The sequence below is a fragment of the Ursus arctos genome, unplaced genomic scaffold (genome assembly GCF_023065955.2).
Source record: "Ursus arctos isolate Adak ecotype North America unplaced genomic scaffold, UrsArc2.0 scaffold_28, whole genome shotgun sequence".
Classification (NCBI taxonomy): Eukaryota; Metazoa; Chordata; class Mammalia; order Carnivora; family Ursidae; genus Ursus; species Ursus arctos.
In genome coordinates this window covers 21,378,257-21,404,573 of record NW_026622963.1, presented here as the reverse complement: position 1 = coordinate 21,404,573, position 26,317 = coordinate 21,378,257, and the positions used below count along the sequence as shown (strand labels likewise).

Genomic DNA, 26,317 nt, shown 5'->3' with positions numbered 1-26,317 from the left:
CGTGATCCCGGCGTTGTGGGATCGAGCCCCACATCAGGCTCCTCCGCTATGAGCCTGCTTCTTCCTCTCCCACTCCCCCTGCTTGTGTTCCCTCTCTCGCTGGCTGTCTCTTCTCTGTCGAATAAATAAATAAAATCTTTAAAAATAAATAAATTAATTAATTAAAAAAATAAAAAAATAAAAAACAGGTTAACTATTTCAATAAATACAAGATAATCTTAAAAAAAAAAAGCACAGGCATAAATTAGAAATCCACCAAGGTCTGTACCCTTTGCTGTATGTAAGTTTATACCCTAATCAAACCAAGAAAGCAAACAGAAAACACTATCATGTGCCAAATTATAGAACACCAGCAATCCCCAAGCTTCCCTGGTTTCTCAAGGTGCCACATTATCCCATTTTCTGCAAAACCGAGGGCACAGCCCCTCCTGCTCGAGCTTGACCCTGAGATCGGAAGGCAGCTGTTCAAAATCTCTTAGCACTGGCAGCCACATATCTGTGTGATTCAGATTATTTTTCCATTCTTTGGAATCAAAACAAATACAAAAATAAATTGGATGCTGGAATGACAAAATTAGAGAGCTGGAATACAGACACATGGTAGCCAGGGTTTAGGGAAAACGAAGGAGGGCGGGGGAAGGCGATTTAGAGGAGCAGCCCAAGGGAGCTGCTTGGAGGTGACGGACCAAGTTCTGCTCCTGACTGTCTTGGAGGTTGGGTGAATCTACATACATAATAAAATAGCATAGAACCGTATATAAAAACATACCCCAAAAGGGGTTCATGCAAAAACCGGTGAAACCTGAGTAGGATCTGTAGTCTAGCTCACTGCACCATGCCAATCAATTTCCCGGTCTTACAGAAGATGCGACTGTGGGAGAAAGCAGGGTGATAGGTACAAGAGACTTCCCTGTACTTCTCTGGCAACTTTCACTGATTCTATAATATTGCAAAATAAAGAGTAAAAAAAAAAATACAGAAATAAATTGGATGAGACTGCTCTCAGCCTGTCATAACTTCAGCTTTCAAATTGTTCTCTTCATGGAATCACCATTGCTCTTACGAACTGACTTGATAATACGTACAAATAAATTATGGCATGTTAAAACAAAAGCACCATGTAAGTATTTTTTTTTTTTTTAAGGAAGGGATTCATTTCCTTTGTAGAAGCTGAAAATCACCGAGGTATTGGAAGGAGCGTGCAATAAGGAAGTACAAGACGGGGCTGGGTTCAGCCTTGAGCTAAGCGGCTGTCACGTAAAGAATGATTACAGCTGGTCCGCGCAATTAAAAGATTTTGTGGAGGAAATGAGACACACACACACCTGGGAGGTCACGTAAGGACATAAGACTTCACCAGCAGTAGGCGAAGTGTCAAATGAGTACTGTTATAGACTGAATGGTGCCCCCCTCTCCCTGAAATTCGTATGTTGGGGTGCTAACCCCCCGATGTAAATGTAGTTGGAGACAGGGTGTTTAGAAAGGTGATTAAAGTTAAAAGGGGTCATGAGAGTAGGGCGCTAATCTGACTGGTGTCCTTGTAAGAAGAGGTGATCAGGGCATAGGCACACACAGGGAAGACCGCGTGAAGACTCAGGGAGAAGGCAGCCATCTGCATGCCACGGGAGAGGCCTCAGGAGAAACCGACCGGGTGACACCTTGATCTTGGACTTCCAGCCTCTAAAACCGCGAGACAGATTTCTGTGGTTCAAGCAGCCCAGTCTACAGTATTTTGTTCGAATAGCCCCAGCAGGTGAATAGAAGTAGCAAGGTGATGTGGTGTAGAAGAAAGAAAGAAGATAGAACTAGGTGTCTGCCCTTCAACGGGGGGTCTGAAATAGAGTCCATAATCACAATGAACGGTTGATAGGAAAGTTGTATATTCAAAAGAAAAAAGAGCCAGCTATAAATCATATGGGGAGAAAACCACATGATAAAAATGCCGGTTATTCAGAAATGCTGGAGGTCCTTCATTATTCGTTCATTCATTCAATCAATTAACAGCAGTGACTGGGCCTCACAAGCTCTGTGCCAGGCACGGAAGGACACACAGGTAAAAGGCGGAGCTTAGCCCTGCCAGGCACAGAATCTTCCGGGGAAGGCAGACAGGTACAGGCAATGTGGTGGGTCAGCTCCTCGGGCAAGCACGGGGAGTAGCAGGGGCCTGGAGCAGAGGCCCCTCCCGGGCCCAGCACAGAAGCTGGCTCGTGAACGCCGGGAAGGAGCACCACTCCTCAAGCCAGCACATGCTTTCGCTGCTCCGTCAACGGACAGAGACCAACACGCACTGGTCTAGCCCCAACCAGACTTCAACGTGTCGGCTCTCCCTCTGACGAAGCCCATTTCACGTTGCTTTGTGTAGTGATCCCTTTCTGGAGACGGCCCCCAGAGAATGAAGGGTTGGTTGGCCAGTTTTTGACACCTGTCTCTCACATTTGTTTATGGGCTTGAAGAAACAGAATATAAAAAAATCAGTTTGCAAACTCTAAAATGTGACACGAATGCCAGCTATCATTATACTAGATTTTGAAGGGCCTTTTAAGTCACCTGGCGAAAAATGATCGTTTTAAGGAGATTCACTCAAAGTCGCCCAGCTCGTATGTGGCCGAGCCAGAGCGGAGGCTCGGGATCACCCACTGCTAGACTCCCTAGGAAGCACAGGGTTTGAAATATGGGGAACCCACAATAATATATATTTGTCAATCCTATACTGTTTTCCTCCAATTCTAAGACATCTCATTCAGACTCTTGCTCCTGGTGGTGCCACATTTCAATCTCCTGGCGAATGAAGATTTGTGCCATAGTGGTCAGAACTGGAAACCGTCTTGGTGTTTCCTCTGTTAAGCAAGCACCCTATTCCTATGCTCAAAGACTGGCTCTGACTGGAAACCTGTGACCTGTCAAGAACAAGCCTGATACCAAGGAAGATAGGAGAGAAGGGAAAACGGCAAATAGGGAAAAGCTGGGGGAGGAAGTGAAGGTGGGGGTGCGGGAAGGGGAAGAAGGAAAACGTGACTTGCCAGCCCTGTGTGTTGGTCTTGGGACCACGTGACCAGAAAGCCATGAGCCTGGTGCCCAGCCTGGTGGAGGAGACCAGCCTCCCACCCACACAGTCCCACCTCACCGCTTAGGACACTGGTAACAATCATACGCACACACGCGAGTGAACTGGGACGCGCTGGTCTCATGACAATGGTGTAACGCGGTGGGGTCCCCGCCTGCATGAGTGGCCAAGAGGCTCAGAGCCAAGTGTGCCCCCAACCACGGCCACCTGGAGGCAGCCTGGAGGCACTTGTCATGGTTTCACTTTTCGCATCTTCCTCATTCAGCACGTCTCGACGCCTTCTGCCCTGACAACCTCAACACTTAGCAGCAACACAAAAGAGGAAGTCACATGAAGTCAAAGAACCAGTTTACGAGAAAAGAGGCAAGAGGAAAGGCAGAGTTTGTCTGAGGACAGCTCCTGCAGACTGGAAGTGTTACCAGCTCCAGATCACCACGGGGTTCGGCAGCCCCTTAAATTAACATTCTGCTTCTAAACTTACCAACGGTGTCACACGGCTCGTCTTTGTGGACGCAGAAATCTGTCCTAAAAAGACACAAAGACAGACATGGTCAGGTGTATGCAGGAGCCCCTGAGAATGGGAGAAGGCAACACTGTCCGCTAAGCTTGACTGGTCGTCCAGTCCGTAGCAATGTTACCGCTGCAGCTGTCCCAGGTTAGCGAAGAACAACTAGCCACCTGTCAAGAGTAACCCTCCCACAACCCTTCTCAACTGGTAGGCCCAGTTACCCCACCAAAGGCCCTCCTTTCATAGCTAAACTACTCCACCTAACACTTGGTGGCTGGGAGGGCGCCCTCCAACAACTGTGAAAGTTCTGGAAGAAGAGGTTTGCAAGTCATGCATCAGAGACAATTATTCTTCAATATCGTCAAACTATAGTGACTTCCCCAAGCGACTCTACGAGGGCAGCGACTGGCTTTAGATGCTGAAGTGACCATGTAGCACTTATATGAGAAGACAACGAAAAGTAATTTCTTAAAGTTATATCCTTTAAAGCTTCCCAGAATTCCCCGGGGCATGCGGCTATGTGTAAAGAGCAAATATGCTCAAAAGCTAGTCCAGCCCCAGGGGTTCACCAGGGCCTCTAGCCACTCATGTTTGAAACAATAGGTCTGGGCCCATTTTTTTCCCCCAAAACCAGAGCGTTCCCACATTAGGGGCTGACCTGACCACTGGTTGCCTGGGGCCGGGCAAGGAGAGCAGTGGCCTGGTCCCCCTCTCCCCCCCCACCGCAGAGCCCCATGCTCATCTTCTCATGGGGGCCGTGGGGGGCTGACAGAAGATGCCCACTCCCTTAAACTCCTTCAGGTTTCAAAGGTGTGTTCTGAAGCCACTTCTTCTCATTTTAAAGTTCTTCTGGGAAGGAAGATGGGGCCAGCCAGACAAGGTGGGCACTAAGCCCAGTTGTAAAGAAAGTGGCAGGTCCAGGTTGGGCCACTGTACCCCTTTTTGACTTAGTGTCCCCAATTCCTCCCCTACCCTCTGTCAAAATTTCTTCTCAGGGTAGGATCTGACCCACCATTCCCAGTGGGCAAGATGACAGAGAAGGCAACGTGCCACTCTCCTAACCTAAGTACGTATGGTCATCTTCCCTTCTCCCTCCGCGTCAATCCCACTCCGACGCACCGCGTGTTCTCTTGTATTTGCCTCCAAGTTGTGACCCACACCTGATGCCTCTCGGCGCTAAGTGGGCTCCCATGGAAACAGAGCCCAGCCCATGTGTTCCCAACTTTGGCTTGCCTAAGGCTCACCTGAGGTTTGTCAGAGATCCCACCCGCCTACTCAGACCCACGGATTCTCCTTGGGGTCCTGATCTACAGAACCAGAGGTGCTGGCCAGCCTGCAAGCCCAGAGGAGAGGACGGGGCAGCTTTGAAGGCGTGGCCCTGAAACTGGCCAGAGAAATGCCGAGGAGGAGCTGGGGCCAATCCCATCAGCAGCTCACACAGGTTCTGCTCACTGCGACTTTCCAATTTTTTCATAACATGATTTTTGATAATCAATTTTAAAACCCATTTTAACAAAGGGAAAAAGGAAGCCTTCAAGAATATCACGCTTGGGGTGGGGGAGAACCTACACTTGTCACAATCCCACTCCAAAACCACAGAACTTGCAGGAAAAGGGAGGGGGGAGAGCCATAGGAGCCATAAAAGGAAGCCTTGATGTTGTTCTGTCAACAGTGACCTTTTAGTGTTTTTGTATTCTCTGGATAAATACCCAGTAGTGATAATACAGTAATACTAATTCAAAGACCTACACGCACCCCTGTATTTACAGCAGCACTATTTACAACAGCCAAGATATGGAGCAGCCCAAGTGTCCGTCGCCAGATGAACAGATAAAGAAGATGTGGGGTGTGTACATATATACATACACACATACACACACACACACACACAGAGAGAGAGAGAGAGAAAGGAATATTACTCAGCCATCAAGAAGAATGAAATCTTGCCTTTTCAAGGACATGGATGGAGCTCGAGAGTATAATGCTGAGCAAAGTGAACCAGTCAGAGACAGACAAGTACCATATGATCCCACTCATACATGGAATTTAAGGAACAAAAGAAACGAGAAAAGGGAAAAAGACAATCCAAGAAACAGACTCTTAACTAGAGAGAACAAAATGATGGTTACCAGAGGGGAGGTGGGTGGGGAGGATGGGTGAAACAGGTGATGGGGATGGAAGGAGGGCACTTGTGATGAGCACTGGGTGACTATGGAAGTGTTGAATCACTATATTGTACACCCGAAACTCATATAACACTGTATGTTAACTCACTGGAATTAAAAACTTGAAACAAAAAATCTTCTCAAAGACTAATTAACAGGCAGTAGAAGGTGGCAAGGAAGAAGCAGTGGCAAAGAGAAAAACCAAACAAATAAAATTAGGAACATAAGTATGTTCACTGCTCTGGTATCTATCTGACCCCAACTCAACATCATTGATCGGACACCCCTCCCATTTGACGGTTTCGAATGTCACACACACATAAGGACCAAGGTGGCCCAACGCCTTGTTCCAGGGTTTCCCAGCATGAGCACAACTAAAGCCTGGGCAAAAGAAGAAAGCACACGTGACCATCAGTCCCACAGTCAAGAACTAAACAGAACTGAGTAGAAGATGGTGCCCACTTCACAGGCGCCATCTTGGAGAAAGCCAGCCCTGTTGGCTGACAGGAGCCCTGTGTGTTCTCTCATCCCATGGCTTCCCTGCAGGGAAATAGGTGGTCTCAAATGATGGGCCCTGCAGCATCATCCATTGCTTCTCCTGAGGAAGTGTGGTCTGCTCACAGAGGGGAGAGCCAAGCTCAATTAGCATCCTGGCTTGACAGGGTCAGCCAGGATTGGAATCTTCTCTCTCCTTCCTGTTCAAGGTCCTTTCTCAGAAAAGAAGACACAAGCCATTTTTGCCTTCAGAGGCGGCTTCATCTCCAGGGAATCCTGCTCCCACTGCGAACTCACGCCAATCCCACGGGCTGGGGCTGCAGGGTTCAAGTGGGGTCCCAATGGAGCTCTCCTGTCTCTATTTACTTTCCACCCCTCGTTCCTCAAGAAAAGGCAGGCTGTGCAGACCTCCACGACCTGGTGTGCTTCGTGGGTGCGTGACCTGTGCACACAAAAGCTTCCCATCCCCCGGCCCGGTTTACTGGTCTCCTATTGCCATCTTGAAAGTCTTTTTTAAGATCCAGCATTTTCAATCTTCACTAGGCCCCACAATTTATGTAGCTAGTCTTACGCATAACCTATTGCCTGGCATACAGTTGGGGCTTAATAGTGGCTCCTTTATTACTAACGGACATACATTTCCAGACCACTTGCAACTTGCCATGCGAGCTTACTGGTGGCCTTGTCCCCACAATGTCTGGAAACGTGACAAAGTGTAACGCGATGGAGCAGATACTGAGCTCTCATCACGAGCTAGGCCTGCAAGAGACCCCCTCGCTCAGAGGCTGAAGGCAGTCCCTGGGGAGCGGGGTGGAGTGACATGCAGGGGAAGGCTGAGGGACAGCTGGAGGGGTTACCTGGGGTGAAGCTCCGAGCCGGCCCTGTGTGTTTGCTCCCGGGAGCACAGACCTGGGTTTGGGGGGGAAATCCCTCTCTCGTGGCTTCCTGCAGGAGATGCAGGGCCCAAGGTAAAGCTGTGCCAGGGGCTGAAGCCCCCTGGACCCCAGCCTCTGCATGGGTCCCCTGCGGTCCCCAGCCTCAGTCCACTAGGAGGTGTTTTCTAGCCCCAGACACGGCTGCAGCTGCCGGAAAGCCAGCTTCCATGGCTTCTGGCTCAGCGGCTTCGGCTGGACATGACGTCAGGCTCACATCTCTGTGGCTGGCCATCTGTAGGGCTGGTGGGCGTCCAGGAGAATACACTCTTGGGCTTGGCCACAGCCCATAAGGAAGCGGAGGGAGGTGGGAAGAAACCCTTGCACTGGCCAGTCTCAGTCCCAGGACTGGGGGACACCGGCCCCTAAACCCCGCCTGGCCCATGCAGCCCGTGATCAGACTCTCAGCTGACTCTGCGAGGAAAGAGCTGTTTCTCAAGAGCAGCAGCTGTCTCGCGCCCAATTTCCACGTGAAAACATCGGCCCGTTATTATCCCGACCTGGCGAACTACAGCTCTCAGCCTCTAATTATTAAACAATGCCTCCCGGCCAACTCGGCTCCCAGCCCTGACTCTGGCACTGCCTCCCCCGTCCTTCTGGGAGGTCTTCAATTTCACAGCTGGGAGGACCCAGAGAGCGAGCTGGGCACTGGCCGATTCGGCCCAGCAGCTCTGCAGAAGCAGGGGAGAGGAAGGACGGGCGTTCAGGTAGTTCATCAGAGGTCAGCACGAAACTGAGAAAGAAAACCCCGGCTCCCGGACTGGCCTCAGGTAACAGAGATGCAGGAGGCTTTTGCGTTGGTTCTGCTTATAGCAGAAGGAATCTTGCTCTTTGGGGCCACGGGACATGCCCCTCCCTAGCACCTGCCCTCAGAACCACCCCCATGCATTCGGGACCACCACTTAAGGGCTGAATTAGAAAAATTTTCAAATTGTCTTAATGTGATAAAATACACATGACACAGAATTTGCTATCCTAAACATTTTTAGGTGAACAGTTTGGTCATGTTCAATGCATTTATAATGTTGGGCAACCAATCTCCAGAACTCTCTTCATCTTGCAAAACTGAAACTATATCCATCTAACTTTCTATTCCCTCCTCTGCAGCTTTACATCCTGTCTCTATGAAGTTAGCGGCTCTAGGGGCCTCAGATAAGGGGAATCATACCCTATTTGGCTTTTTGTGACTGGTGTATTTCACTTAGCATAATGTCCTCCAGGTTCGCCCATGTTGTGGCCTGTGACAAGATGTCCTTCCTTTATAAGCCTGAATAGTATTCCCTATGCATAGCCCGTATTTTGTTTACCCATTCGCCGTCAAAGGATACTTGGTTGCTTCCACATTTTAGCTATTATGAGTCCTGCTGCTGCGAACGTAGGTACACACATATCTCTTTGAAACCCTCCTTTCAATGCTTCTGGGTCTCTGCTCAGAAGTAGGATTGCTGGAACAAGCGTAATTCTGCGTTTAGTATTTTGGGGATGCATTTAATATTTCCCACCAACAGTGCACAAGGGTTCCAGTTTCTCTGCATCCTGACAATGCTCGTTACTTTCCGTTTTGTTTGTTTTTGGTAGGAGCAAAACCTAATGTAACCTTATGGGTGAGAGATGTTAAAAAAAAAAAAAAAGGGCGACATTTTTACACAAAATATTTCCCGTACAGTAAATGAGTTTGTTGGAGGCAGGAAGCAGAACAGAAAGCCAGAACGCCTAACTGGCAGCCTTCTCAGGCTGAGGGCACGTTCACGTCTGCAGACGGCATTTTGTGAAAAGGCTAAACCAGAAGCGTTGTCAATACTGATTTCAGTAAGACTTACTGCCTCTGAAAAATAAATGGTGGGGGGAGCTACTCGTTCCCAAACCAAGACCACCTGCAGTGCATCCTCGACCCAGACAAGGCAGGATACTGCAGGAAAGAGATGACATCGGGAAAGATCTCACAAACACCAGAATTTGTACATTTTATCTAGTTTTGGTACGAACCACTTTCAAAGTAGTGACCTGGGAAGTTTGGTTGGATATTCCAAAGATGATGTTATTTAGAGTTCTTCTCTAGGACCTCACTTAATTAGCATTTGGAAAATCAGTCGCGTGAATTTATAGTTGCACGTGGACAGGGTTCCCAAGGACTCTTCCCTGCTCTCCAAATCAAATCCACTCTCAAAGGGTGCTATGTATCACCCCAGCACTGCACTCCTCGGGGTGCTTTACAGAAAGCCCCACAGGCTCCAAAAACCATTTCAAAGTGCCTGGCAACCTCTGGCCAGTGAGCACAAGGGGGGAGGGGGGTGGTGACAGAGCCACTGGGGGAGATGGTACCTGGAGGTTCCCAGCACTCCCTGGGGTGGGCAAACCCAGATCCAAAGCAAGAACCGGCTCCGGCTCATTGCTTGTCCTTGGTGACTGGTAGGGCCCCGGCCGGATGGCAATCAGTATTATTGGATAGATGTCTGTTCACATGTCCCATCGTACATTTAATCACATCCCGTAGGGGCAGCAGGTGCTCTCATAAGGGATGAGTGTGCTACAGAGCACTTTAACCCTGTGGGGTGGGCAACTGATGCATCGTCCATAAGGGTGATGAGGTGTCTCGTGGCAGCAATGAGCATGCTCCGGGTTTTTTTAAGAGGAGAAGGTTATGCAGTTGCCTTGCCTGGTGCCTGGGGATAAGGTGTCAGAACTCCCCCAGGCAGCTTCGGGATGTCCCTGGGCCAGGGGCTTACGGTACGTGGCTCAAGAGAGACACAAGAGAGCCTTTCTGGCCCCTTTTAAAGGGGCAGGCTGTCTCAAACAAGCAGAATGGTAAAGTGCTCCTCTCCACAACTTTATCTTTGAACTCAGGAGGAAACAAACAAACAAACAAAAAAAGATATATAATTTGAAAAGTAGTTTCCTTAATTTTTTAAAATTCCTTAAAATTCACAATGGACAGATTCATAGCAAGTCTAATAACATTTTGATATTTTAATCTAACATATTAAAATTATCAAGAAACACTTCTGCCCATTCTGTAAAGGGGGTTTTTGGTGTGAACACATAACACATTCTACTTAGAGCGTGGAAGTAAAGCAATCCAAGCAAACTGGGTTTTTCAGAGAGGTTTGAGACATAAGGGAAAAGTGAAAGAGCCACATCCATATCTGTTGTGGGTTAAACTGTGTCCCCAAACACAGCTGTTCAAGTCCTAACCCCTGGTAGCTGTACCTGTGAATGCGAACTTATTTGGAAACAGGGTCAGTGCGGGTGTAAGAGCAAGTTAAGATGAGGTCCCACTGGGCTCAGCTGGGCCCTAATCCAAGGACCGGTGTCCTAATGAGAAGAGGGAAATTGGGACCGAGGGAGGAAGCTACAGGACAGTGTGACAGCGCAAAAGAGGTCGGAGCCATGCGTCTACAAGACAAGGGATCCCAAAGATGTCAGGCCACCGCTGGAAGTTAGGAAGAAGGAAGCAAGGATCCTTTCCTGGAGCCTGCAGAGAGAGCACAGCCCTACCCACACCTTGATCTTGGACTTCTGGCCTCCAAAACAGTACGAGAACGCATTCCTGTCGTCTCAAGCCCCCCAGCCTATGGGAATGTGTTACTGAAGCCCTGGCAAACGAAGATAGCATAGCTGCTGCCTGTGCGGAAGCCTGTGTGTGTGGTTTCTGTTGTCTGCTGCCGGGCCCCTGGCGTCCCTCTCTGTCTGGAAAAGTCCAGCCCTGTGGTCTAGAGAGCACTCGGCTGCTTACTTGCAACAGAACGTCCAGGGGAATTCCCCAGGCATCTCTGCCGACCGCGGCTGTCCCAGGAGTGTCCCCGGGGCTGGCGCCGTGCACAGCACACGTGTGCCTGCGTGGACTGCCTCCCACAGGGAGCTCGGGGTATCCACTCTCCCCCCAGGAGCGTGCTCAAGCCAGGTGGGAGGCAGCCTTGAACACAGGTTAGCTCTTTCCTGGACAGCATTCTATTCGGTGCCTGGGAGAGAGAGTAGATGCATTTTCTTGGAAGCTTTAAGACGCTTGGGTAGCCAGGATTTCGGTACTTTTATGTTAATAACAACAACGGCAGCAATTGTGGCTAACTCTTACCGCGTCCTTACTTCGGGCCAGGCACTATGAAAAGCGCTTCCCGTGCTCACCCTCGTAACTCAGGGTTAGGTACCGTAATATATCCCCATTTTACTGATGAGGAACCCAAGGCTCAGAGAGCTGGCCCAAGGTCTGATTTCCAAGCCTGAATTCCTAGCAAACTGTCCTCTTGTCCTCTCCAAAGAGGGACATGTCTTCCCCGTCGCATGTGCAGCTGCAGACCAAATCCCGCCTCACCTGGTAACAAACACAGCGGCATCCACGGGGGGTGTATCATCCTTCCCTCCTGGAACCTGATTGTTGCCGAGGTACCGGGCTCCTCCGTATTCCTCATTCTGCCAGTGACAGAAGCTCTCCAGGGACCGCTCACCATGGTGCCCAATGGACAATTTGGCCTAAAAGAAATCGGGGTGGGTGGGGGCAGTTAAAGAAGCAAACACCCAGGGAAGCCGGAGTTTATGTTTGGAATATAGTGTGGGGACAGCTGCTTGCTGGGACATCATTCAGGGCTGTGCTTCTCCCAGGTACAATCCTAATGCTGCTAGGAAGGGGCACAGACCAAAGGGAGGCCAGGCCTTATTTGTAAGTTCGAATGAAGACTATGTTATTAAAGAAAAATATTCTTTTTTTTTTTTTTTCAAACTGAACTGTGTATCCAAACAAGCATTGGTCTCTCATTTTCAAGTTCATTGCCAGACTCTGCAAGTAACATTATTATGTGGGAATGCACTCAACTCAAAAACCAGAAAACAATACTAGAGTGAATCCAAATTTGGCCTGAGGCTGGAATATAGCTCCAGAAGGGTAGCCAGGGGTTTCCAAACACCTCACCATCTAGACTTGCACATGTGAGATGTGCCAGGAGTGCTGGAGGGATGCACACAGGCCCAGTGCTCAGGAATCCCTCAAAATCCCAAGCAGATAATGTGCACACCAAGATTCTAGTACCAGTACCTGCCCTCCTCCCATTGGACATCCCCAGACCCTGGCCCAGGGCACACGGTTGCCATCTGCAAAGCCTGAGAGGGCAGATAAGACCCGACAACCATCTACACTCCTCCTTAGCACTCCTCAGCAACTAGGAAACTTCCAGACCAGTTACGCCACCTGCGTGCTCTGACGGGTGCCCAAGGGGACTTACAGGTCGTTGTCGCAGCAGGACGAGCTTGGTAACTTGAATGTTCACCTTACTTCCGAGGCTCTGGTGCTGAAACATATTGTATACCTGCCAAGAGAGAAAAAAGAATTATGATGTAAATATAAAAATTAATAAAAATACAGTGGTATCCTCAATGGGATCCTGGAACAGACAAAAGATGTTAGGTAAAAACTAAGGACGTCTGCATTAACTACTGACTCTAGTCAATAATAATCAGTCAGAATGCCACAAAATAATCCAATGGACAGAGGATCTGAACAGTTTTTCAAAGAAGACATACCAATAGCCAACAGACACATGAAAAGATGCTCAATCATCAGAGAAATACATATCAAAACCACAATGAGACACGACTTTACACCTGTCAGAATGACTAGCATCAAAAAGACAAGAAATAACAAGTGTTGGCAAGGATGGTGGTAGAGGAAAAGGAGCTGTCGTGCACTATTGGTGGGAATGTAAATTGGTGTAGCCACTGTGGAAAACAGTATGCAAGTTCCTCCAAAAATTAAAAATAGAATACCAGATGGTCCCGTAATTCCTCTACTGGGTATTTACCGAAAGAAAATGAAAACACTACTTTGAAAAGATGTGTGCACCCCTATGTTTATTGCAATATTATTTAGCCAAGAAGGTATGGAAGAAACCCAAGTGTCGATCGATAGAGGAACGGATAAAGAGGCAGTATACATACATACGATGGGACATTATTCAGCCATAAGAGGAATGAGACCTTGCCATTTGGGACGATATGGATGGACCCAGAGAGAATTATACTAAGTGAAGTAAGTCAGACAGAGACAAATTCCACATGATTTCCCTCATATGTGGAATCTAAAAAACGAAATGAGCAAACAAACAAAAACAGACTCTTAAATACAGAGAACAAACTGATGGTTCCCAGAGGGGAGGAGCGTGGGGGGATGAGTGAAATAGATAAAGGGGATTAAAAGGTATAAAATTCCAGTTAGAAAATAAATAAATCATGGAGATGGAAAGTACAGCATAGGAAATATAGTCAGTAAGATTGTAATAACATTGTTTGGGGACAGATGGTAACTACACTTATCATGGTGGACACTGAATAATGTATAGAATTATTGAATCGATATGTTGTACATCTGAAATGTAACACTGTATGTTAATTATGCTTCAATATAAAATAATAATCATGTATCAATATTGGTCCATTAGTTATACCGTACTATTGTAAGATGTTAAAAAGAGGAGAAATGGTGTATGGGAACTCTCTGTACTGTTTGTTCAATTTTTCTATAAATCTAAAACAAAATACAAATAAAATATAAATTTTTATAAATAAGATAGAAATTACGTTCATTAAAAATTATATTAATTAAAAAGAATTAAAAACCAGCTTGCATTTTTCAAGTACAAAAAATTTAAAGAAAGAATAATTTTATGAAATTTAATTTTCAGTGTTCTTAAAGTCTTATTAGAACAACAAAATATTTACACACACACACACACCCAGGAACTAAGACCCAGATTTTATTAAAAAAGCCTCCTGAGGGGCACCTGGATGGCTCAGCTGGTTGAGCATCCGACTCTTGATTTAGGCTCAGGTCATGATCTTGGGGTCACAGGACTGGGCTCTGTGTCAGGCTCCACACTCAGTGGGGAGTCTACTTGAAGATTCTCCCTCTCCCTCTGGCCCTCCCCCCATGCTCACTGTCTCTCTAAAATAAATAAATAAATAAATAAATAAATAAATAAATAAATAAATAAATATTTTTAAAAAGGCCTTCTGAGACCCCAAAATTCCCATAAATATTAATTCCCAAAAGAAATATGCACATGATAGAAAACTCTGGAATCACACACACATGTGTGCATATATCCACAAAGCTAAGCTGGAAATCAGTTGTTTGGGGGGGGGGGGGGGGAAAGCACAGAACAGCAGATTCCAAAAGAAAGAATGGGTGATAGAAAACTGATAGAAAACTCAATACTCCCATCTGGGCCTTTATACAGGAGGTTGAAGGGGACCTTCAAGAAGGGGAAGGGGGAGGTCAATGCCTGTGGCCGTCTGCCACGTGTCAGCCTGTGTCATCTCTAACCCTCATCAAAACCCATCAAGGTCAGTATCTCCACCACCTTTGGCTCATCAAGAGAAAGCCACCTGCTCAAGACCCACAGCCAGTCAACAACGACCCCAATTCCTATCCAGGCTTGTCCAGCAATAAGGCCATATTCTTCCTTTATTCCCTGAAGTCCTCATTCTAACCACAGTGCATCATGGAGACGGAGTTATAGTAACAAAAGCAGATTTGTCCCTCTCAGTTTTGCACATCTTGTTGGTAGAAGGACCTCAGTATCAAAGGAAAGTCTTTCAAGGGGAATCAAAGGAAAGTGTTTCAAGGGGAAGAGAGATAGGAAATCTCAAACAAAGCAGAGGAACCAAAGTTGACATGGACGGAAAAAGCCCATCGAACGTGACAATCCCCGGGTCCTTCTCCAGTAGTATGGACAAAGCAGGATGCGGGGGGTATAATGGGATAGATCACGTACGCGGGAGAAGAAGACATGGAGAGAACGGGGATGAGAGTCTTTTGAACACCTGGGGAAATACTTCTGCTTCATTGCGTCCTGGTTTTTCCTTTGTTTCTTCCAGTTTCATTGAGATATGATTGATATATAACATTGTATTATTTTTAGGCGTACAACATGATTTGATACATGTATATACTGCGAGATGATCACCACAAGAAGTTCAGTTAACCCCATCACCTTGCATAGTTACAATTTGTTTTCTTGTGATGAGAACTTTCAAGATCCACTCTTAGGAACTTTCGAACGTATGCTACAGTATTACTAACCATAGTCACCTTGTTGTACATTAGATCCCCAAGACTTATATTATAACTGGAAACTTGCACCTTTTGACCCCCTTCACCCATTGCCCACCCCCATCTCCGGCAACCAGCAAACTCTTCTCTGTATTTAGGAGTTCAGCCTTCCACATGTGAGATCACACAGTACTTATTTTTCTCTGACTTATTTCACTTGGTTTTGAAACTTCTACTTTTTCTTTTCTCCTGATAGACACAATCTAGAAGGGAGGATCTTCCAGCAGGGGCATTAACACCTTCTCCTGTTGGTACTGTGTTCTTCGGTGCGTCAGCCGGAAATAAAACACCCACCAGAGCGGACAGCATAGCCACAGTTAATTCAGGCCGTGTGAAGCCGGACACAGCATCCAGCATTCAAACGTCAGAAGCCAGGCACGCACAATGTTTGAGCATCTGTGTGACAAAGGAATTAGCTGTGTCCTTGCTTGGATCTTACTGTTTGAAAACTATTATTAAAAGAAAATCTTTGTGTAACTTAATTTTTCCCTCAAGGAAAAATAGAACACATTTAGTTGTTCTGTTCTTACTACCCCCACCCCCCAATTTATTGCCCCAAGACCAAAATAGCAGTCATTTTTTCTTTTTCCTTTCTTTTTTTTTTTTTTTTTTTTTTACACTGGACCATCTGTAGGCCAATTCTGAAGTCATGTCTTAATTACCTATCCCCAAACCTGGGTGAAGAAGAGGAAAACACATAACTTTTTCCTTGTTTTGGTATTTTGAGAACCGCCCAATGGCTACGACTCAAATTCTTCCAGAAATATTCAGCAGTAGGATTGGGCCCAAACTGGAAAACCTCAAATCAAAACATGAAAAATAGGAAGAATGAAAACCTGCAGTTCTGAGGAAGAAAATTCAAGTCACACAGGATTTCAAGGTACAATCTGATCATTGCCTAGAACGTCAACACCAGCCAAAGATGTTAAAGGATATTATTTAAGAAAGGTTTAGAGGACTAACACAGTAAAGCAATTTTCAGTGGAATTGTGACAGGCCACAGAAAAGCTGCACAAAGAACCGACAGAAGAGAGTGCAAATTTCAGGAAGGAAAAACTACAGGAACCACCTCCCTTGGCAGAACCTTCCATTTCCTCCTCGCTGGGCTGATGACAGTCCTGTGCAGTCTATATAACCACTACCCCAAAGTCTCAGTTGCTTCCCTTGGGGCAAATGTTCAAAAAGGATGGGAGATGGAGGGAAGACGAAGGTTCCAACTTCAGGGGCTGGAGGCAGGGCTGGGAAAGGGGACAGTTTAATGGGTACAGAGTTTCAGGTTTGCAAGAGGACAAAGTTCTAGAGATGGGTTGCACAACCATGTGAATATACCTCCTACCGAACTGCACACTCACAAATGGCTGAGATGGTAAATTGAACGTGTATTTCACCGCAATGAGAATTTTCTGAATTCATGTTTTGAAAGACGCTCTAAGCTCTAGCGACATCTCCAGCAAGCCCGAAGGCAGGCATTTCCCCTCGACATGTCCCTAGGGTGCGCGCGTCCAGGAAAGCAGATCTGGGAGTGACCGCGGCCAGAGCACCTCGTCACCTGACGTGAGCCGTCCCATGCTCCCACAGAGCTCAGCCGAGCGCAGACAGAGCAGACGCTCAGCATCTCCCGGGGGGCCCGGAGCCAAGCCAGGCAAGCCAGACGAAAATCTGACGACAGCCACAAACACAAAGCAGCAGGCCCCAAAGACATGTAACGAAGTCTCCTCGTCTTTTTTTCCCATGGAAATTCACGCTCAGGAGAAGTCCTGGAGGCGGCGGCCATATGATGTTGAGGGAGACACCTGGTTGGGCAAGGAACGGCACGGCCAATCGTCTGGAAATTCTGTCTCCGGCGTCCAGCTCTGGCTGCGTCCTGGCAAGTGTTCAGAGCCCTGGCTGCGTTTGTCACATTTCCTTGGCAGCCTGGGGGCCGAGCCGGGGGGGGACCCGCTGCCAGCAGCGCAATGCAGCTCTCCTGGCTGGGCGACTTGGGGACACGGGCAGGGAGGGGGCGGACAGGGCCAGAGAAGAAGCAGGTGATGGGGACGTGTGGGGAGGAGCTGTGCAGAGGGCCCATGCAGGGCTCCCCAAGAGCACCACCTACCTGTGCTACTCAGGGCCTCCCCAGGGACATTCCGTGCCCACTGGGGCCCTCGTACGGGAAAAGACTCTTTCTCCAGCACCATGCCCCTGAGTGGGGTCCCTGAAGCGGCAGCACCAACATCACCCGGGCATTTGCTGGAAATGCATTCTGGAGCCCACCCCAGAACCACTGAGCCCAAGGCCCTGGGGGTGGGCCTGGCCACCTGCATTTTACAATCCTCCCCCCCCCCCCCCGCCCACCCCCTGGGCGGCTTCCCCCAGATGGCTGCTGGTGTGTGGGAACCAGTGAGTGCTCTAACACCATGACAGTTTCTCTGGGCACCAGAGAGAGGCTTGTTGTCTGTTTCGCATGGTAATTGAGTAAAATTGATGTCATTTTTCCTCCAAACAGAACTTGCCTGGAACATCTCACGTTTTCATTTCACTCCACGGTTGTTAAGGTAGCTAAAAACAACCAAAGCTCCGGCAAGTGGCCCCATTTTCCACTTGGGCTGCCCAAACCCCGGGTTTCTGGGGTCAACGCCACCTGTTTCCGTCTGCAATTTGTCCTTTAAAATATTCCTGCTCCCGTGTCACTACCACCCACCCTCCAACCACAGAAAAGCCAAGAGATGGACATGAAAGGGCACTACAGCACACTTGGAACAGGGACAAAGCCAAGTCCAGGGGACCATGCTGCAGCCTGCTGCCGGCTCAAAGACCCAGTCTGGCAGAGGCTTCTCCCTCCCTGGGTACCTGTGCAGGTAAGCGGTTTGCCAGGGACCCAGAGCCTGGAGCAGGACTCCAGTTTCCTGGATAAAAGTCAGGCAGAGGGGTTTTTCAAAAACATAAATCAGTGCCTGCCACTCACTCTTGTGTTTCCGCCCCTGCTGTAGCTTCCAGTCGCACGCGCACTGAAGCCCTCTCCCAATGCCCTGGAGTACTAGACTGTGAGGTCAGCTGGCTGGCACACCCCTCACTGTGCCCCCTCCCCATCACCTACCAGAAACTGCCTCTTTCTGGGCCCCCCAGATGCCAGGCTGACCTCGTCTGGCTAGCTCCTTAGTGCCTGCCCTGTCACTTCTCACAGAGGTGACCTGACCGCCTCGCTCACTTGCTATTGCCTGGATCTCTGTATAGCAGTTTGTAAATTTTACTGATTTGTGTGCTGAACACTGTCTGGTTGGTCCCCCTGCATGAGCTCCATGGGAATGGGACCTGTCAAGGTCCCGATTCTATCTTTAGACCCCAGAAGAGCCCCTAGTGCACATGAGGTACCCAGTAAATACAGCTGAATAGAATTAGTGAACCTCTTTTTAGCTTATTTTTAATTACAGTAAATACACATAAAATTTAGCATCTTAACCACTTTTAAGTATACAGTTCAGTAGTGTTAAATGCATTCATGTTACTGTATAACGATCACCACCATCCATCCACAGAACTCATTCATCTTGCAAAACTGAAACTCTGCACCCATTAAATGCTAACTCCCCATTCCCCCTCCCCCCTGCCCTTGGCAGCCCCCATTCTACTTTCTGTCTCTATGAATGTGATGACTTCAGGCGCCTCATCTAAGTGGAATAATGCAGTATCTGTCCTTTTGTGATTGGCTTATTTTACTTAGCAGAATATCCTCAAGGTTCATCCATGTGGTAGCCTATATCTGAACTCCATCGTTTTTTAAGGCTGACGAATATTCCATAGTATGGAGAAACCACACTCTGTTTATCCATTGATCCATCCGTGGACACTTGGGTTGCTTCCTCCTCTTGGCTATTATGAACAATTCTGCTATGAACACGGGTGTACAAATACCTGTTTATGACACTAACTTCCCTTCTTTTGGGTATATATACACTCAGAAGCAGAACTGCTGGATGGTAGTTCATTTTTACTTTTTTTTTTTTTGGAAACCACCAGTCTGTTTCCATACGACTGCAGCATTTTACAGTTCCACCGACACATCAAGGGTTTCATTTCTCCACATCCACTCTGCTTGCTATTGTATGTACTTTTAAATAATAGCATCCTAATCAAAATGGTTGAAAGGCAGTGGGAGATACAGGCTTCCAGTTTTATGGGAATGAACAAGCCACGGGGGTGAAAGGTTCAGCAGAGGGAACACAGTCATTAGTATTGTAATAGTGTTGTATGGTCACATAGCATAACTCAGAGTTGTCAAATCACTATGTTGTACATTTGAAACTGTCCTATTGTGTGTCAACTCTACTCAAAATACATAGAAAAATAATAATAGCCTAATGGTAATGAAGTGGTATCTCGTTGTGGTTTTCATTTGCATTTCCCTAATCATCACTGACACTGAACATCTTTTCTGGTATTTATTGGCCACTTCTGGATCTTCTTTGGAGAAACGCCTATTCCAGTCCTTTTGCCAATTTTTAAATCAATTTGGTTTTTTTTTTTTTTTTGGTGGTTGTTGCATTTTAGGAGTTTTCTATATTCTGGATATTATCAAATATGTATTTGCAAGTATTTTTCTCTCGTTCTATGAGTTGCGTTTTGACTCCACTGATGGTGTCCTTTGATGCACAAAAGTTTTTAAATTTGATGAAGTCAAATTTGATGTCAACTTTGAGGATGATGCCTTTGGTGTCATAGTCAAGAAGTCACTGCCAAATCCAATGTCATGAAGTTTTTCCGCTTTGTTTTCTTCTAGGGGTTTTATAGTTTTAGCTCTGATACATTCAGGTCTTTAATCCATTTCAAATTAATTGCTGTATATTGTATTAGGTAAAGGTCCAATGTCATTCTTTTTCATGTGAATATCCAATTTTCTCAGCACCATTTATTGGAAAGACGAACATTTCCCCCATCGAATGGTCTTGGCACCCTTGTTGAAAATCATTTGACCATATACGTCAGGGTTTATTTCTAGGCTCTCTCTATATTTGTCTTTATGCCAGCACAACTGTGTTTTGATTACTTTAGCTTTGTAGTAAATTTTGAAGTGAGGAAGTGCAGAGTCCTCCAACTCAGTTCTTTCTCAAGATTATTTTGGCTATTCAAGGTCCCTTGAGATTGCATGAGCATTTTAGGGTGAATTTCTCCATTTCTGCAAAGACAAATATTGTTGGGAATTTACTGCACTGCACCTACAGAAGCTCTGGGTAGTACTGACATCTTAAAAAAAAGTCTTCCAACCCATGAACATGGATGTCTTTCCAGTCCTTTCCATTTTCTTAAATTTCTTTCACTAATGTTTGGTAGTTTTTAGTGTACAAGTCTTTCACCTCTTTTTTTCACTTAATTACTAAGTATCTGTTCTTGATGCTACTGCAAATGAAAATGCTTTTCTTAATTGCCTTTTGGATTGTCCATTGTTAGGTATAGAAGTTCTACTGATCTGTGTGTAGTGGTTTTGTATCCTGCTACTCTGCTGAATTATTCTATAAGTTCTAAAATTTGAAGAGAGAAAGTTTTAGGATTTTCTACATATAGGATCCTGTCATCTGTGAATAAAGATAATTTCACTTCTTCCTTTCCTATTGGATGCCTTTTCTTTCTTTTTCTTGTGTAACTGTTTTGGCTAGGACTACCGATGTTATGTCAAATAGAAGTGGTGAAAACAAGCATCCTTGCTTTGTTCTTCATCTTAGAGGAAAAACTTACAGGCTTTCAACCTTGAGTACGAGGTTCACTATGGATTTTTCATCTATGTTATATGATGTTGAGGTAGTTACTTTCTATTCCTAGTTTGTTGGGTGTTTGTTTTATTGGAAAGGTATTGAATCTTGTCAAATTCTTTTTCTACATCAGTTGAAATGATCATGTGTTTCCTCCCTTTGTTCTGTTAATGTGGTATGTTGCATTGATTGATGGTTGCATGTGGAACCATCCCTGCATTCTGGGCATACCTCCCACTTTGTCATGGTGTATCATTCTTTTAATATGCTGCTGAGTTTGGTTTGCTAGTATTATGGTGAGGACATTTACATGAATATTCACAAAGTAAAAAATTTTTTTTAATTCATAAAGAACTGTGGTTTTCTTTTCTTGTAGTGTCTTCATCAGACTTTGTAAGGGCAATCAGTCTCTTAGACTTAGGAAGTGTTCTTTCCTCTTCAGTTCTTTGGGTGAGTTTGAGGAGGATTGACTTGTTTGCTCTGCTTAAAATGTTTGGCATAATTCACTGGTGAACTGTCAGATCCAAGGGATTTTTTGGTCAGATTTTTGAATCTACTGATTCAATCTCCTTACTAGTTCCAGGTCTTCTGATTTTCTATTTCTTCATGATAAAGTCTTCAGTTCTGTGATTCTAGGAATCCAATCAGGTCATCAAGGTTATCCAATCTGTTGGTGTACAATGGTTTATAGTAGTCTCTTAGAATGCCTTTCACTGCTGTAGAATTGGTAGTCGTGTGCCCACTTTTGTTTCTAACTTTGGTAATTTGAGTCTTCTTGTTCATCCCTCTAGCTACAGGTTTGTTGATTTTGTTAATTCTTCCAAAGAATCAGCTCTTGGCATTGTTGATTTTCTCTGTTTTTCTATTTTTTATTTATCTCTGCTCTAATCTTTATTATTCCCTTCCTTCTGCTAGCTTTGAGTTTAGTTTGTTGTTCTTCTCCTAGTTCCCTAAGTTTTAAAGTAAGGTTGCTGATTTGAGAGCGTTCTTCTTTTTTTTTTTTAATGTGAGCATTTACAACTATACATTTCTCACAGGGTACTACTTTTGCGGTGTTCCATAAGCTTTGATGTGTTGTGTTTCTGTCATTACGCATCTGTATGTATTTTCTCATTTCCCCTGTTATTTCTCCCTTGACCCATGGATTTAGAGTATGTTGTTTAATTTCCACATATTTGTGGATTTTCTAGTTTTCCTTCTGTTACTCATTTCTAACTTAATCCCACTGTGGTCAGGAGAAGATACTTTGTATGGTATCTTTTAAATCTGTTAAGACTTAATCTGTAGCCTCAGATAGGATATGTCCTGGAGAATGTCCCATGTGCACTTGAAAATAAGGACTATTCTGTTGTTGTTGTGGCGGGTTCTGTATGTCTGTTAGATCGAGTTGGTTTATTGTGTTTGTCCAAGTCCTCTCTTTCCTTACTTATCTTCTGTCTAGTTGGACTATCCGCCATTGACAGTGAGGGGGGTTGAAGACTCTATTATAACTGTGTATTTCTCCCTTCAATTCTACCAATTTCTGCTTCACATATTTTGATGGTCTGTTATTAAATGCAAAAAGACTTAAAATTGTTATATTTTCTTGCTGTATTGAAACTTTTAAAATGTATGGTATACTTCTTCAACCCTTTTTTGATTAAAGTCCATTTTGTGTGATATTACTACAGCCACTTTTCTGCTTTCTTATGGTTACGATTTGTGTGGGATATCTTTCTCCATCCTTTTGGTTTCAACTTATTTGTGTCTTTGGATCTCAGGTGAGTCTCTTGTAAACAGCATATAGTTGGATATACATTTTAATCCATCCCGCAGATCTTTTTTTTTTTTTAAGATTTTATTTATTTATTTGACAGAGAGAGAGAGAGAGAGTGAGCACACAAGGAGGGGTGCAGCAGGCAGAGGGAGAAGGAGAAACAGGCTCCCCGCTGAGCAAAGAGCCTGACATGGGGCCCAATCCAAGGACCCTGGGATCATGACCTGAGACGAAGGCAGATGCTTAATGGACTGAGCCACCCAGGTGCCGCTAGCCTGCTGATCTTTTGATTGGAGAATTCAATCCATTTACATTTAAGGTAATTACTGATCAAGGAGGGACTTACTTCTGTATTTTACTATTTGTTTTCAATATGCTTTATAGCCTTTTTTGTCCCTCATTTCCTGCCTTACTTTTTTGTGTTTAGTTGATTTTTTTATAGTGAAACTTTCTAATTCCTCTCTCATTTTCTTTTTTTCTTTTCTTTTTTTAGAGAGAAAGAGAGTGGAGGGAGAGGCAAAAAGGGAGAAAGAGAAGCAGGCTCAAGCAGGCTCCTCCATGCCCAGATCAGAGCCCAAAGCAGGGCTCACTCTTACAACCCTTGAGATCATGACCTGAGCCGAAATCAAGAATCCGCCACTTAACCGACTGAGCCACCTAGGTGCCCTCCTTTCTCATTTTCCTTTGTGTATATTCTGTAGCTATTTTCTTTGTGGTTACTATGGGGAGTATACTTAACATCCTAGAATTATAATACTCTAATTTGAATTTATACCAGCTTAAATTCAATAGCATAAAAAATCTCTGCTGCAAGACAGCTCTTAAAAAACAAATAAATATGGAATTATAACTCGAGATGAGGACCAAGTGTAAAAGCAGACTGCTATGATAAAGAAACCAGGCTGGCGTTTTCAGAGGGGTCAGCAAGGAGAGCCCCTCTGTGGGGACATTGACCCAGAACCCTCAAAGATAGAGAAGCTAGCTTGATAAGGAGCAGGGAGGGGCACCTGGGTGGCTCAGTCGTTAAGTGTCTGCCTTCGGCTCAGGGCATGATCCCAGGGTCTGGGATCGAGCCCCGCATCAGGCTCCTCTGCTGGGAGGCTGCTTCTTCCTCTCCCACTCCCCCTACCTGTGTTCCCTCTCTCGCTGGCTGTCTCTCTTTCTGTCAAATAAATAAATAAAATCTTAAAAAAAAAAATAAGATAAGGAGTTGTGAGAAGAGCATTCCTGACGAAGACAAACCACGAGTCACAGAAGAGCTTGGGGCACCTGAGAAAGAGGCCCACATGGCAGGAGTTCAGTGTTGACATGGAGAAGGGAATCACGTCCAGGAGCAGCAGGTGGTCCCAGCTCCACAGCCCAGGAGGGCCGTGCAAAACGGAGCATTCCCAATCCACTGCACAGGAAGCCACAGAAGGGCTTAGCGTGGCTTAGTAACAAAGTCCTAATTCTGTTGGACGAAGCTCTTGCTGGCCATTCTGTGGCAAGGAATCAAGAGGGAAGAAAATGAACATGAGGAGCCCAGCAAGGCAGCTCCTGCAGTGGCCAAGGCCAGAGATAACAACAGGCAGTCCAGGGTGGAGACAGAGAGAAACAATGGCCCCAGACACGCCTGCGACCTTGAACAGGTGAGACAGGAGTCCCTCAGCCCGTGGACTTGCTCACTGGCTGCGTACCCTGACTACAGCACTCCCCACAAGCCTCCATTTCCTTCTCTGTAAGATGGGAATATAATGAAATCCACTGGGTATGAGGAGGAGAAATAACCCAGCTACTCATCACAGATGTCCACTCCTTTTCTTCCTCTCAGACACGTGCCATCAGGCCTCTGGTTGGCACTGATCTAATTCACACACACATCACAACCATGAGAGGCTAAGAAAGTTGCAAGCAAACACGTGACATCCAATTCGGCCAGCTCTGAACGCGTTACCAAGGCCCTACGAGTGCCCAGGCTTGCCTTGGGACAGGAGCCTGTCTAGAGGTAGCCTCAAGAGTCTGAGTGGCAAGCGTGGGCAGGCAGCTCTCTACCCAGAGACCCCAAGTGGGAAAGTGGGGAGGGTGTGGGAACCTGGATGTCGGCACCTAACGATGCTACTTCTGCAGCCTGGAAACAAACATGTCACAAGGAAGGTAGCTCTGCTCCAGCAGATTCCCTTCCAAATCCACGGAAGCTAGGGAAACAGAGCCAGTTCAATCCCGCGGGCCCACAGGAAACACCCTGATGGGAGAGAGGCGGGCTGGCTGACCTCACCTCCCCGCTCCCTGCACCTGGGGACCTGTCTAATGACAGGGCTCCTCATCCAGGCCACAATCCTTTCCCATCCTCCTGGCTTAAAGAAGATCTCACTTCCTAACAGAAATCCCTTGGCTAACACAGCCACAGGAAGAACAGAATCCTTTGGATTTTCAACACTCGGGTTTGAGTGCCTGGAGGATGGTAGTGGTGGAGGGTGGTCTAGCTCAAAACAAGGTACCGTATCTGCACACAACGTGTCTTTAAGCTTGCTGAAAGGTGACCCACCGGGACAATGCCAGAAACCAGCTCCCGGGGCCGAGAGTCTGTGGAAGTGGGTCCAGAGACTCCGCTCTCCTTTGCTTTCTGGCCTCACCAGACTGGCCAAGAAACCGCAGCGGAGGGGACCGGAGGGTTCGGTATTAGCACACACATGCCAGGTGCCCTTCACCACAGTGGCCCCGCTCTGAGTGGGTAGGCCTCATCAGGAAACATCTAAATCCCAATTTAATGGGGTTGGCCCCAGATGTGCCCTCAGCAACGGGGTCTGGAGCCTCCAACCTCTTGGTCCGAACAGCGGAAGGGCAGTGAGGAGTGTTGAATGAAAGCCAAGCACGGGGACCACTCGGTCCCTGTCCTTCAGTCTTCCAGCCGTGGGGGGACCTGGGGCAACTTGTACCACCTCCTCCCCACCTGTGATACAAGAGCTGCCCCCCTGTCCTGACGATAAAATTAGGAAAACAAATATCAAAGCGGAGGCTTTGCCTCATTACTACTCGAGCTGCCGTAATGAGTGTTTACTCCTGGCACCCGGGCTCTGGACAATTAAAAAGACATAAATGAGATGAAATGAACTACAGATGAAAGAGCCTGGTGTGCAGCCAGCCCCACAGCCCTCCTCCGGTGTCCTCTGGCGCCCGAGGCACGGTAGCCCGTCATTAACCGGCCACCAGGAGGGCTCGCCTTTGCGCAGATGGAGAACGCCTATTTCTCAGAGAGCAGGGCCAGCCCTTCCCCCTCCCCGCGTGGCCGCCTCCTCCACCCTCACCTGCCCCTCAGCTAGGGCCCTCTCCCCGCCACACGCTCCATGGACGGTGCCCCTTCTTGCCTTTTCCCACTCCCGTCCCCCCTGAGCACAGCCGCTGCGGCTCTTCCTGCCTCCCCTCTTCAGCAGCCCCGCTAGTCAGGATGCCCTCCCCGCCTGCCCCTGTCCAGTGCCCGCCACACCCCTCAGGCTCCCCCACTCCCTCCTGCGGCCAGGTCACACCACCTGCCCTCCCACCAATGCGGCTCCTGCCACACCCACCGAGGACCGGCCGCCCCCTCCCAATTTTGCAAAC

At 46.8% G+C, this 26,317-nt stretch overlaps 1 protein-coding gene across 1 annotated transcript in view; it reads right to left on the bottom strand.

The window, feature by feature from the left end:
- Positions 1-26,317, bottom strand: part of ADAMTS17 (ADAM metallopeptidase with thrombospondin type 1 motif 17) — a 351,717-nt gene that overhangs the window by 251,120 nt on the left and 74,280 nt on the right. Inside the window, exons 7-9 of the mRNA XM_057303716.1 lie at positions 12,378-12,461; positions 11,474-11,631; positions 3,546-3,589 (exon numbers count right to left, since the gene is read on the bottom strand). Coding sequence (XP_057159699.1) covers positions 3,546-3,589; positions 11,474-11,631; positions 12,378-12,461 — 286 coding nt within the window. The remainder of the gene's footprint in view (positions 1-3,545; positions 3,590-11,473; positions 11,632-12,377; positions 12,462-26,317) is intronic.